The 13,239-nt window shown below is 42.5% G+C and overlaps 1 protein-coding gene across 2 annotated transcripts; it reads left to right on the top strand.

The window, feature by feature from the left end:
- Positions 1-3,715: 3,715 nt before the first annotated feature.
- On the top strand, positions 3,716-11,930 carry LOC100845074 (protein argonaute 4A). 2 transcript variants are annotated; one of them, XM_010232470.3, is made up of 24 exons: positions 3,716-3,817; positions 4,730-4,775; positions 6,208-6,483; positions 6,569-6,774; positions 6,873-7,094; positions 7,210-7,346; positions 7,434-7,531; positions 7,629-7,726; positions 7,867-8,032; positions 8,124-8,240; positions 8,321-8,428; positions 8,516-8,578; positions 8,661-8,774; positions 8,842-9,007; positions 9,091-9,203; positions 9,276-9,413; positions 9,548-9,675; positions 9,774-9,839; positions 9,992-10,055; positions 10,160-10,271; positions 10,363-10,436; positions 11,253-11,347; positions 11,424-11,455; positions 11,547-11,930. In XM_010232470.3, the coding sequence occupies exons 3-24, from the start codon at positions 6,208-6,210 to the stop codon at positions 11,726-11,728; spliced, it is 2,775 nt and encodes a 924-aa protein (XP_010230772.1). In that variant the 5' UTR covers positions 3,716-3,817; positions 4,730-4,775; the 3' UTR covers positions 11,729-11,930. The 2 variants fall into 2 exon arrangements, with proteins under 2 accessions (XP_010230772.1, XP_014754885.1); XM_014899399.2 differs by lacking the exon at positions 3,716-3,817 and adding an exon at positions 4,048-4,555.
- The last annotated feature ends 1,309 nt before the right edge of the window (positions 11,931-13,239 follow it).

The following is a 13,239-nucleotide window of genomic DNA, read 5'->3' as shown; positions in this document are numbered from 1 at the left end:
TTTTCAAGCTTTTTCTGCTGGTTCGATTGATGGTGTCGTTGTGCCGCCTGACCGACCTTCCGAGTGAACCTGGAGATGTGAAGTCTTTGGCGGCCACCAGCGTGGCATCGTTTGTGGCCGACGTGCTCATTGGTGTCCAATATCCATGATGTTGTTGTCATTAAAGCAGACACAAACATCATGGTAGAGGCCCAACCAAACATCCAACAGGGCAACGGTTAAAAGCCGCAACTAATTTGCGGCCAATAATATGTATGATCGCTTCCCAACAACCACAAACTGACAGGGCTACATCACACTACGCCTCCACCAAGGCATGGTGACGATAAAAAGGAATTGAGAACGGTTATGTCCGGTGGAGAAAGAGGATGTAGAAAGGCGCAATCCCTCATCCTAACTCCATCTTGAGAACGAGGAATGATTGTCACAAAGATTTTTTTTGTTGACCATGGGGACGTCAGAGAAACGAGAACGGGAGGAAAAAGAGCAAGTCACGCTAGATGATGACGACCTTATTGAGAGAGGGTAGAGGTAGTGTGGTGGCTCAACCTGAGCATATAAAATATTAGCCGGGGATGGAGAAGGAGAGAATGCTACACCATAAACACGTGTGAGGACAAGAAGGTTTGAGGAGCGGAGGAAAATCCCTAGTTTAGCTGTCCGGTCGGACAATTGTCACCTGGTAAGAGCATCTCCAACCCATCCCTGTCTCCTTCCCTGCTATATCTGAGAAACCGAGTCGAAAACCTGCTGCAACCCACTCCCCCACCCCCTTTCCCAAACAAGGCTCCATCTTACCCAAGCCCATGGATGCGCTAGTGATCTCCATCCAACCAACAACCATTGTCCGTTTAGCCTCCTCTAGCTCTCACCATCTTCCCATCTCTCCCTGCTCCGACCTCACCGCCACAACATCTCCTTGCCACCCCGACGCTGCCTCGACCACGCCATTAGGAACCTTCGCCCCCTAAGGTAAGCAACAAAACGAGATCCCCTTTATTTTTCTTTTATATCGGTCACTGATCGGGTGAGCGAGAGAATAAGATATGAAGGGGGAGAGAGATGGAGAACTAGATAGGAAAGGAACGAGAACCTATTCTCTAGATCCATGTTCCACGAGAGTGAGTGACAAATCTAGATGGGGGAGAGGGATCGCGAAAGAGGGGAAAGGGATCACCAGATCTGGAAGGAGGGTGGGGTAGACAATCGGAAGAATAGTCTAGTGGTATATGATTGTCATTTGTAGATCTCAGACACTCATCTCCAAAGAATTCAACAACATCGCTCGCAATCCATCTAATGTTATTTAGAACAATACCCTATCCAATCAAGATGTAATCATTTTATCCATGGCATCCTATAGTACTCCACAGGCAATCTCCCTATATGTGTGATAGTCTTCTTTAGATGAGATAGCCCAAGAAGTTAGACGTCGATCCTTTTTTCCTTTTTTTACACAATCATCCTCTTCTTGTATAGCCTTCGATATGCACAAAAATAATAGACAATCCATTCTAGACCCTCACATAATTTTTTTATCTGAGACAGAGATAAGAGGATAAAAAAGGCGAGCAAAAACACGCATAAAACTACTTGCGAACCTGTGTCGAAACAAATTTGGGCCATAGAGATGATCGTGCGCAAAGTAGTCTTAATGTAGCCTAAAACGACTATCTTCTCTACCGCGGTGAATTACCTAACATTCAAGCACAAAACATGCCAACGCAGGGCACTCATAAGCTCATATTTGGTGTGTGACAAGAAGATGAACTCATGGGATGTCAAAATCTCATTTTGGCATGGTGGATGAACAAAACGAATGACTTGAAAATATAACCAATAGGAGACAAGTCCATTAAAAAAATAGCCACCGAGGAGTATAGGCATAGAGAAATATAATAATTGGAAAATAGGCACCAAAAATATTTTAGTACTTATATGAAAATGTGGTGAGTGACTAAAAGTAGGAAATGTGTCGGAGTAGCTCTAATGAATGATTAGAACGTTAAGTTATGTTGTCACCGAAGGACGCCATCATAACTAGGATGTGTCGATGGATTACGGCGCAAGTGTGTGTCAGTGTGGTGTGTACGCCACCCTTACGAGCAAAGACCATCGTACACTTGGACAGAGCAACACGTCAACATTTTGTAAACATGTTGAGTTGACTCATGGAGTTTGACCTATTTCTATGTTAGAAGAGCGTCGAGAGGAAGACGCAAAGCTCTTCAGCTCTTGACCCCTCAAAATCTAGCGGGATTCCTTGGAGGTGCCTTTCCCAAACCTGGCGGAGCTTCTGGGAAGGTCCTCTCACTTTGAATGGATTTAGATGAGATGAATTTTGTTGCACCCTCTTGGGGTGGGGGTGTGGGGGGGGGGGGTATTCTTAATGCCCAAGACAAATGACCATGGATGATTTGTTAACCCATTTAGTTGGCTTGGCCAATTCATGTTGACTTTTTAAGGAGATTGATGAAGACATGTTGTTGACTTGTCAATTCAGCTTGACCATATGCACATTAGCGGGGCTGACCGCCTTGACTCTTCTATTGACTTAGTCATCGCCTCGCTGGCCCACATGGAGAAATTATTATTCCCTGACAGGTTAATTGACGGAAAAACTTGATGTGTTTTACTAGTTATTTTTTTCTCTTGATTTTTTCAGCAACGTGTCAAAATAAGGGCAGGTGAACCGTATTCCATTCGCAGGACAATAAAGATTCTTGAAATCACGCCAAAAAGGACAGAAATAAAAGTATAAATTACGATAAATGAGCAAACCATTTAAAATCTTCCAACAAAGGACTCACGGCAGAGCACTGTGTGCTGTCATCCAGATTTACTCCCCGGACCCAAACCTGGACAATATTTACTCCTCTGAATCTCCAAAAAATATTTGCTCAAAGAAAACTATAGCAAGTCTTGAAGTCTTTCCAGAAAATTCAATTCCCATACCTTTTGAGATCTCCTTTCCAAAAGCACAAACCCAAAACCCAAGACCCAAAACCGGAAACCAGGCTCCCGTACTTCTATACCCTCCCACTCTGGCGGGTGGGCCCCACCCCTAAAGTCGGAAGGAGAGACGACGCGAGCTGTCAATGGCCTGCAGCAGCCAGCCAGTACCTCGCTCCTCGTAGGTCGCAGCAATGGAGAAGAAGGAAATTTACCGACCAGCCTTTCTTGATGCCGTTCGAATGCTTTGCCCAAAACCTCCAGAGACAAAGGCCCTAGGAGTCTAGGACGATGACGCTTGTACCACTTCCCAGGCCAAGCACGTTGAATGAGCCGGGTCCATGGTGCACCGGTGGGAAACGTTCCCAGCGCATCGGCCACTCCGCTGCTCGGCTGGCGCATGCACCGGGTCCAGGTCACGGCGTCCGTGGCAGCGTCTCTTTTACCACAGAAGCGAAGTGGGCGCGTTTATCTGGGAGATCGTGGGCAAAACCCCACCCACCACGATGACCTCCGGGGCCCACGAAATCCGGGCCCACTTGGGCACTGGGGGTAGGGTGGTAAAAGGTGTCGATCGTAGGAAGGTAGTGGGGGCAGCACGGGGGCAACGCCTGACGCCAACCCAGGCCGCTCGAGCTCCCCCCCCTGGCCCACGCGTACGGTCGGGATCGAGGCTTCCAACGAACAGACGGCCGCGATGCGTGCGCCGCACCCGCATTCATGGTCGCGGCCCCTGGATGATTTTACCATCCTGCCCCTTCCCCCTCATCCCTCCGTTGCTACTACTACTAGCTGCTACAAGAAGGGGCCGGTCCGGTCCCGGGGGGCTAGTGGAACTGTTGGGCGACGGGAAGGGGAAAAGAAGGTAACCAGTAAACCCTCGCGGACGGCCTCCTTCCTTCCGCACCTCTCTCTCTCGGTACAGAGAAATCTAGGGTTCTTGGTTAGATGGTTGCGAGGGTTTAGATTTTGTGTTCATTGGTGCGTTTGTTTTCCCCCCAGAGGGTTTCTTTCCCTCCTCTTCCGGTGCTTTCCTGGCTGGCTTCCTTCGTTTTCCTCTGGATTTTTTTGTTTCGGCGAAGGGCATGCATTTGTGTGCATGTTGCGCAGGGAGTTGGATTTGGGGTTTGCATACGTTTTGCCCTCTTTCTTGCCTTGTTTTTCCGCCCTGTTTTGTTGTTCTTGGGGGCCAACGGTTTTTCCTTTCCTTCTTCCTCTTCTTGATGAGAGGTTCCTTCTGTTTTAGTGATCTTGTCCTGGTATTTCTTCTACGTCTTGACGGGCTTCGAAGTATTTTAGTTTTTTTTTTGTTGTTGTTGAAAGGAGTTTTTTTTCCAATGGAAGTATTGTCCTTCCAAAAAGAACTTTTTAGGGGTTAGCTTGTGTTTGGGAGTTGAGTTTTGGGTCCAATACCCTTGTAAATTACCTGTCCATTGTGGAGCATTCTTCTCAAAAGTAGACAAGGGTAAATGAAACTTTGTTTCCAAACAGGGCTTAACGGAAACGGAGAAGAGGTTTTGCGGTGTTTCTGGAGAGGTTTTCGTGGGGTCTCGTTTACCATCTGCCGGGAAAAAGATTTACTTTTTATTTTATTTTTTTGCAGGTACATTCCCGAGTAATTTGTGCGATCCTTGTTTTCAACTTCCATGATGGAAAAAAATAAAATAGTGTTCTTTCTGTGCCTTGTCATTGGATTTGGTTCTTTTTGCCATATCTTGTCCTGTTTGAAGTTTAGTTATCTAATAATATATGAGTCGTTTCACTTGTTTGTGTGCAGATTATTGCTGTGGTTGGGCAGCCTCGGAACAGTTTCGGCTGATAAAGTAAGTATTAGTACCGTTCTAGTGTTTTAATCTTTGCGACTAGGACTTTGTCTGTACACTGTTCATATGTTCTTACTGTTTTAATCTTTGTGCTGTTTAGTTTCCCTGCTCATCTTCTTATAGCTTTGGTACTTCGGGCGTGCCTACATAGTTTCTCTTGTCCCAACTCAAACCTTTGTTTGAGAAATATAGCAGAGACTGATTTCTTAAAATGACGATGTGTAGGCTAATGTTTTAGTTTTGCTTTACTGTTCTACTTTGCGAGTATGACTTTGTCTGTGGTTTGTTCTGTTTTCATCTTTGTGCTGTTTAGCTTCCCTGATTATCTTCAGAGCCAAATAGCTTTTGTACAAAGGGTGTGCGTACATATGGTATCTCTTGTCCCAACTCAACTTCTGTTTGAGAAATATGGCATTGACCGATTTCTTGAAATAGATGATGTGTAGGCTTATGTTTTAGTTTTGCTTTGCTACATCAAGTATGAGCTGTCAACATAGAAGCTTTACATGTCAATTAAAAAAAAGGGTTTTGTGGGCTGCTCTTTCTCATATTCATGGCACAAGGATTTTTTTTGTTCCTGTTTGGGGACCAGTCATGAGTATATATAGGGCAGTCATTGTAGATTTATGGGTTCTGTAATGTTCTGTCTTTCCATGAAGGAAAAAATGTCATCTTTCTGGGCCTCTCTCTCTCTCTCTGGATTTGGTTATTTTGCCAAATCTTTTCCAAGTTAGCTGTTTATTTATACAATACATATGTACGTATCTCTGTAAAATTCGCCTTCGTTGCTTATTAATTGATGTTTTGTATGGCAGAGACTGATATCTTGAAATAAATGATGTAGATTCTTGTGGTTTAGTTTTTCTTAACTGTCTTACTGTTTTAATCTTTGCGAGTACAACTTTGTATGTACTCTGCTCTCATGTCCTTACTGTTTTTGATCTTTGTGCTGTTTAGCTTACGTTGTTATCTCCTTTGCCAAATAGCTACTAAGGGAGTGCGTACATATGGTATCTCTTCCAACACAACTTCTGTTTGAGAAATACGGCAGAAGACTGATTCGTTGAAGCAAGTGATGTGTAGGCTTATATGTTTTAGTTTTGCTTTGCTACATGCAGCATTACCTGTCAATTAGAAGTTTTAGCGGTTAATTAAAAAAAAGAAGTTTTTGTGGACTGCTTGACACAACGAATTATTTTTTGTTCTGTTCCTGTTTGGGTACCAGTAATTGCTCATGAGTATGTAGGGCAATTATTTTAAATTTCTGGGTTCTATGTTCTGTCTTCCATGAAGGAAAAGCTGTCATCTTTCAGTGCCTTTTTCCATGGATTTGGCTATTTTTTCTCAAATCTTTCCCAATTTTGTTTATTCGTACAATACATACTTATGCATCTTTGTCAAATTAGTTGCTAATTAATTGAGCTTTTGTTAGATGGAGTCGCATGATGGCGTGGCTGATGACTTGCCACCACCACCACCTCTGCCGCCAAGCATAGAGCCTCTTAAACCTGAGGAAGCTGATGACTTGCCACCTCCACCACCACTACCACCAAACGTTGAGCCTATTAAAGTTGAGGATGCAAAGAAGCCTAGGAGGACGCTGATCTCACGTCCTGGGTTTGGCAAGAATGGGAAGCCGATACAGCTTGTGACAAACCATTTTAAAGTTTCCTTGAAAACAACTGATGAGTTCTTTCACCATTATTATGTATGCCTTTGCCCTTGTTTACATTTGTCTATTGAATCCCTTATGTTACCATCTGATATCAGTGCTCATGTTTTATCGGACATAGGTAAATCTGAAGTATGAGGATGACAGGCCAGTTGATGGAAAAGGAGTGGGTAGAAAAGTCATTGATAAGCTACAACAAACTTATGCATCTGAGCTTGCGCATAAAGATTTTGCTTATGATGGGGAAAAGAGTCTTTTTACCATAGGTGCTCTACCACAAGTTAACAATGAGTTCGTTGTGGTGCTTGAAGATGTTTCTAGTGGAAAGTAATCAATTCCTAACTATTCTAAGTGATTTGTTGTTGTTTTGATAGTCTTTTAGTTTCTGCTATGCCTTCTTGCTCATTTAACTTTCTTGATTTTAGGACTGCTGCAAATGGCAGCCCTGGAAATGACAACTCTCCAGGAAGTGATAGGAAAAGAGTCAGAAGGCCATATCAGACTAAAACTTTTAAAGTGGAGCTCAACTTTGCTTCTAGGATTCCAATGAGTTCTATCGCGATGGCTCTGCAAGGTCAGGAATCAGAGCACACGCAGGAAGCAATTCGGGTTATTGATATCATATTGAGACAACACGCCGCCAAGCAGTATGTTTCTGTGCATCTCTGAAGGGCAATTAATTTGCTTGGCTTACATTTACATTGTTCTTACCATAGTTGATCTGTATCTCATTTCCTAACATAAATAGCTTTCGGTTTGCAGGGGTTGCCTTTTAGTCCGCCAATCCTTTTTCCATAACAATCCATCACAATTTGTGGATCTGGGAGGCGGTGTAATGGGCTGCAGGGGATTTCACTCAAGCTTCCGAGCCACAAAGAGCGGGCTTTCTCTTAATATTGGTGTGCTGTGTTGTGGATAGAGCTTGATTTTTCATGATCTACTGGCAAGTAGTAACTCATGTTGACATGCACTGCTTATTTGTGCAGATGTATCTACAACAATGATTGTGAAACCTGGCGCTGTCGTTGATTTTCTAATTGCCAACCAGAAGGTAGATCACCCCAATAAAATTGATTGGGCAAAGGTAAGATTTGTTCTTCAAGCTTCTTCTGGAAGCCATTGACTATGCTTGTATATATCTACAGCTGTACCTACACCTGTACCTTCATTTGACTTTGCAGGCTAAGCGTGCACTGAAGAATCTAAGGATAAAAACAAGTCCAGCAAACACAGAATTTAAGATTGTTGGACTGAGTGAAAGGAACTGTTATGAACAAATGTGAGAGCATATTGATATTTGTTGTTTAAATGGTGCTTAGTTAATTGTGTGCTCCAGTTGCATGGTCTCTGCAATTTAGTCTTTTGTGTTATGTACAGCTATTTATTCTTGTTTTGAACTACTTGGCGATACCTGTCTAGGTTTTCACTGAAGCAAAGGAATAATGGGAATGGTGACTCTGAAGCCATAGAAATATCTGTTTATGATTACTTTGTGAAGAATCGGGGCATAGAGCTAAGATATTCTGGTGATTTCCCCTGTATCAATGTGGGGAAACCAAAGCGCCCAACATATTTTCCTATTGAGGTATGATTATTCTTAAAGTTCAATATAGTTTCTTAGCTGTGCCTCGTTTGTACTAGTGCTGGGCTGTTCAAATGTTTTTTCATGTTTACAGCTCTGCTCGCTTGTGCCTTTGCAAAGATATACCAAGTCTTTAAGTACTCTCCAAAGGTCCTCTCTTGTCGAGAAGTCGAGGCAGAAGCCTCAAGAAAGGATGTCTGTTTTGTCTGATGTGAGTGGCTTCTTTATTATAGCTCAACAACTGCAATTTTGCTTTCGTTAGCTGAGTTCTCATCAACGTCAATTTGTTAGGTACTTAAACGCAGCAGCTATGACACAGATCCCATGCTAAAGGCATGTGGAATTTCGATAGCTCAAGGTTTTACGCAAGTGCCTGGTAGGGTACTGCAGCCCCCCAAGGTCAGTCGGACTGACTTCTCAATCTTTCTTCAGTAGTACCATCTTCTGCTGTTGAGGCTTCTATCTGATTAAATCCTGTAATTATAGCTCAAAGCTGGAAATGGTGAAGATATTTTCACAAGGAATGGCCGATGGAATTTCAATAACAAGGTCAGCTTGTTTTGTCTGTACTCTATGTGCACTCCTTAGTCCTTTGTGTTGTCACCTATAACTTTGTTAGTTCTATTTTCAGAGGCTTGTTAGAGCTAGCTGTGTGGAAAGATGGGCAGTGGTTAACTTTTCGGCACGGTGTAACTGCAATGATCTTGTTCGAGACCTCATCAAGTGTGGAGGCATGAAGGGCATTGTATGTTCTCATTTTCCTTGTTACATGTTTCCCCAAATACATTTGCACTCACTCTTTGAGTTTGCAGAAAGTAGATCAGCCTTTTGACGTGTTTGAAGAGAATTCTTCAATGAGAAGAGCACCTGCTCCAAAAAGGGTGGAGGCTATGTTTGAAACAGTGAAGACAAAGCTTCCTGGAGCACCTAAGTTTTTGTTGTGTATCCTTGCTGAGAGGAAGAATTCAGATGTTTATGGTTGGTTTAAGTTCTTTCTTTTTATCTATTAAAATGAGCTTATACTAAAGCATCTGTATCAACCAATCTTGTTTCTTTGATAGGGCCTTGGAAGCGAAAATGTCTAGCTGAATTTGGGATTGTCACACAATGTGTGGCCCCAACTAGGGTCAATGACCAATATCTGACAAATGTCCTGCTAAAAATAAATGCAAAGGTTGCCTCATATCCAATTCGTTTTGACACCATTGCTTACAGTCTTACTTTGTACTAATCTCTGTTTAATCAGCTTGGTGGGATGAATTCTTTGCTGCAAATTGAACTGTCCCCTGCAATCCCTCTTGTATCAAAGGTCCCAACTATGATTTTGGGCATGGATGTGTCCCATGGGTCCCCTGGACAGGCTGATACACCATCTATTGCTGCAGTAAGTTACTAAATGTCATCACCTGCATTTTAGTGCTGCTACATAGGAAATTTAAAAATATTGATCTGCTGAATTCTGACAACATTAACTGTTGTGGTTTGATATTTTTGTTATTATCTTGATGGACTATTTAGGTCGTTAGTTCTCGTGAATGGCCTCTTGTCTCAAAGTACAGGGCCTCAGTGCGTTCTCAGTCACCAAAATCAGAAATGATTGATTCACTGTTTAAGCCACAAGGAACTGAAGACGATGGCCTTATTAGGTAAGCTATTTTTTTTGTTTCATCAGCAACACATTGTGCTCTTGTTCTAATGGTTGTTCTTTCCTATTGCTTGTTTTGACCGGAAATTTTTATTTCAGGGAGTGCCTAATAGACTTCTATACCAGTTCTGGAAAAAGAAAACCTGATCAGATTATAATCTTCAGGTTTGTTATCCCTCGTTAATAACTTATCAATTTGAAGTGTACCAGGGCCATTCAGCTGTGAAGAATGATTGCTTTCTCTCTTTTTGTCAATTTGTTATCCTTATGTGACCGTTTACGTTATCACTATATTGATCTTTCTGTCTTAACTATAGGGATGGTGTTAGTGAGAGCCAATTTACTCAGGTGCTAAACAAGGAGTTAGATCAAATAAATGAGGTACGCGTACTTCTGTATTCATGTTCTACTTTGGCACATCTTTGCAAGATGGTATCTCATTCCTCAATTGCACAACTGTGTCCATGTAATTCTAACTGGTGCAGGCATGCAAATTCTTGGATGAAAGTTGGTCCCCCAAATTCACACTAATTGTTGCGCAGAAAAACCACCACACAAAGTTTTTCATCCCTGGATCACCGGATAATGTCCCTCCCGGTAACATAATTTTCTCATTGTTGCAATCAATCTCATAATCTTGTTTTGATTGTAAGTTGTTACTAACAATAAGAATGTTGCAATCCTTCAGGCACTGTTGTTGATAACGTAGTTTGCCATCCAAAGAACTATGATTTCTACATGTGCGCACATGCAGGAATGATAGTAAGTATTTCTCCCTTCGGTATATCATGCATTCGTATAATTTCATACCAGTTACCTTCGCCATTATGCACTGGTTAATGTTTACCATAATGCTGTTCTGTTTGTTACCTGTGCCATTTCATACCAGTTACTTGCAAAAAGATAAAAAGTGTTGACCGATCGTAGCTTCCCATGGTTTTAAGCTTTAGGGCCTGCTTGGATTGGGTTTTATTTTTAGCTGGGGTTGGTTTAGTTCAAATTAAACATATATCTACTGACCAGTCTGTCTTTCTGCTATTTCGACCACTGATATAACCTTAAAAGACATCGATGGACTGCTCTTGAATATTTTGTAGCACTTAGTTTAACAGAAGAAAATATGTTCTTTTACTAAAGAAAGCATCCCACTTCTGAAACATTGGTCCCTTGAAACCCACTTCTGAAAATATTCATGTAAAGTGCAGAGTTGGACAAAACATCAGTCCCTTGAAACCCATGGCAAAAGACTAAAATTTGTTGGACTTGTTTCACTGGCAGAACTTTTAACAATCTTATTTGTATAACTGATTCTGGATGCACTGTTGGATGAAGTAAACTTTCAATGCATTTGCACCCTGGACACATGAAATTGCGCTATCAGATCATTCTTCCAGGAGACTATGTTCTTTCAAGTATTGTGTGGTTGGGATGTTCACAGAATTCTTTTGGCTATTGCTTTGTTTTGGTTCATTTCAGTTGTAGTGTTCTGCTTATGACGCTTCAGAACTAGCCTTTTGATAGTCGCAGCCTTCTATTCTTTGCATTGGTAATACTTAAAGCTTGCTTTGTCTGTACCAGGGAACAACAAGGCCAACACATTACCATATCCTGCATGATGATATACACTTTACCGCAGATGATCTGCAGGATCTCGTGCACTCGCTCTCTTATGTGTATGTAGTTAGTCACTAGTTTTCTTTAAACTTGTGAGGATAAGTACCCTGACCAAGAAGTTTGGGACTTTTTCAGGTACCAAAGAAGCACAACGGCCATATCAGTAGGTATGTTAATTGCTTTGTTTCGGATGTATTCAAGTCCTTGCTTCCCACTTCTGCAAATCCTGTGCTTATTTGCTTTACTGTTTCGTTTCAGTCTCTCCAATCTGCTATGCCCATCTTGCTGCTGCCCAAGTGTCACAGTTCGTCAAGTTTGATGAGATGTCTGAGACGTCTTCAAGTCAGGGAGGCGGAGGCCACACCTCTGCAGGCAGCACCCCAGTGCAAGAGCTGCCTCGCCTGCACGAGAAAGTCAGGAGCTCCATGTTCTTCTGTTGAAGCAGCTGCCTGTCTCTGGGCTTCTTCTGGTGGATGGTTGGTCTTTGATGTTAAATCTGTAGCGGTCGTCGTAACCTGTAACACCTGGTCCTTGGGATGTTTCCTTTTGCTGGTTGCCGCACTTGGTGCCTCAGTACCTTTGGATTCTGCCGTTAGGATGTGTTGAACCTTTACTTCTGAACCTTATGATTTGCTTTGTGTTGGTCTGTCTTCTGCTTGCTTGATTTGCTTTGTGTTATGTCTTGTGATTCTGTCTATATTATGTCTTCCGAAACTTGATTGGATGTTTCATGTTTCACTCCAGGCTAATGTTTTAGAAGTGTTTCATTCCATAGGCAAGGTCTTTGTAGAAATGTTGAGGGGTCTGTTCCTTCCGAGGGTTTTCGCGCCTGTGCATATGATTTGTAGCCAGTCAGCTGCAGTGCATCTCGAGTCTTATATTCCACATAGCACACCTTCACTAACGCTTCCAACAAACAACCATTAGTCAGATGATTAAATCCATGTCAGCTACATCAACAGCCTCCGCTGATGTAAACATTCAACATCGAGGAAGGAAACAATGATTCTCTCGGTTCGCAAAACCTCCAGGAGATTCTCTCCATCGCAATATTCTCTACCTTGGCAAAATCATCAGTTCTCTTCAGATCATTCTCCATAGCAAAATTCTCTGCCTTGGCAAAATCATCAGAAAAATTCTCTCCCTTGGCAAAACCATTAGCAAAGTTCTCTTCAGATCCAACCAGAGGCTATCAATAATACTCCCTCCGTCGTGATTTTTTTAAAAATCTATACAAATCCGCGTCATGATTTTTTTTAAAAATCTATACAAATCTGCGTCACGTATTTTTGGACGGAGGGAGTAGGTTTTCACCGTGAAGATAAGTGTCGACAAACTCCAGAGAATGTGTCAGCAAGGATGCCATGTCTATACATTTTATAGAAAGTCAAGAATAGGCCTGCATCAAGGAGTGCACATCCTCGACCATGGCGGCCGCCCTGTGGCGTGGTACGTAGCGGTGCGTCCCCCTTCGGAAACAACTAGACCATGGCCAAGCGTTCTCTCAAGGTTGTTGTCTCGTGTATTCTACTCCATCCGACTCATATTAAGTGACTTTCTATTACATGCATGTAGACGCTTTTTAGGTATAGATACATTCATATTTGGACAAATTTGAGTCGCTTAATATGGGATGGAGGGAGTACTAAATAGTCATTTAGGATTCCTTCAATCCAAAGAGGCCCTAAAACGAATTCAGCATTTCCGTGAACTCAATTACATGGATGTAGTACCCTTAAAAAATGACCGTCGAACACTACCAAGAACTCAGTGCAGTTGAGCAGGCCATTAACATGATGGGTCTACCTAAACCTTGTCCCTGGTACCTACCGTTACATCCTCCTCCTCCTCCCTCCCTCCCCCTTGCTACATTTCCCAAACTCTCCTCCAACCATTGCCCTTCCTCCTCTACCAACTCGTTGATGTCACATCATGACAATATGTTTCTCGC

The sequence above is a fragment of the Brachypodium distachyon genome, chromosome 2 (assembly GCF_000005505.3).
Source record: "Brachypodium distachyon strain Bd21 chromosome 2, Brachypodium_distachyon_v3.0, whole genome shotgun sequence".
Lineage (NCBI taxonomy): Eukaryota > Viridiplantae > Streptophyta > Magnoliopsida > Poales > Poaceae > Brachypodium > Brachypodium distachyon.
This window is presented reverse-complemented; position numbering and strand designations above follow the sequence as displayed.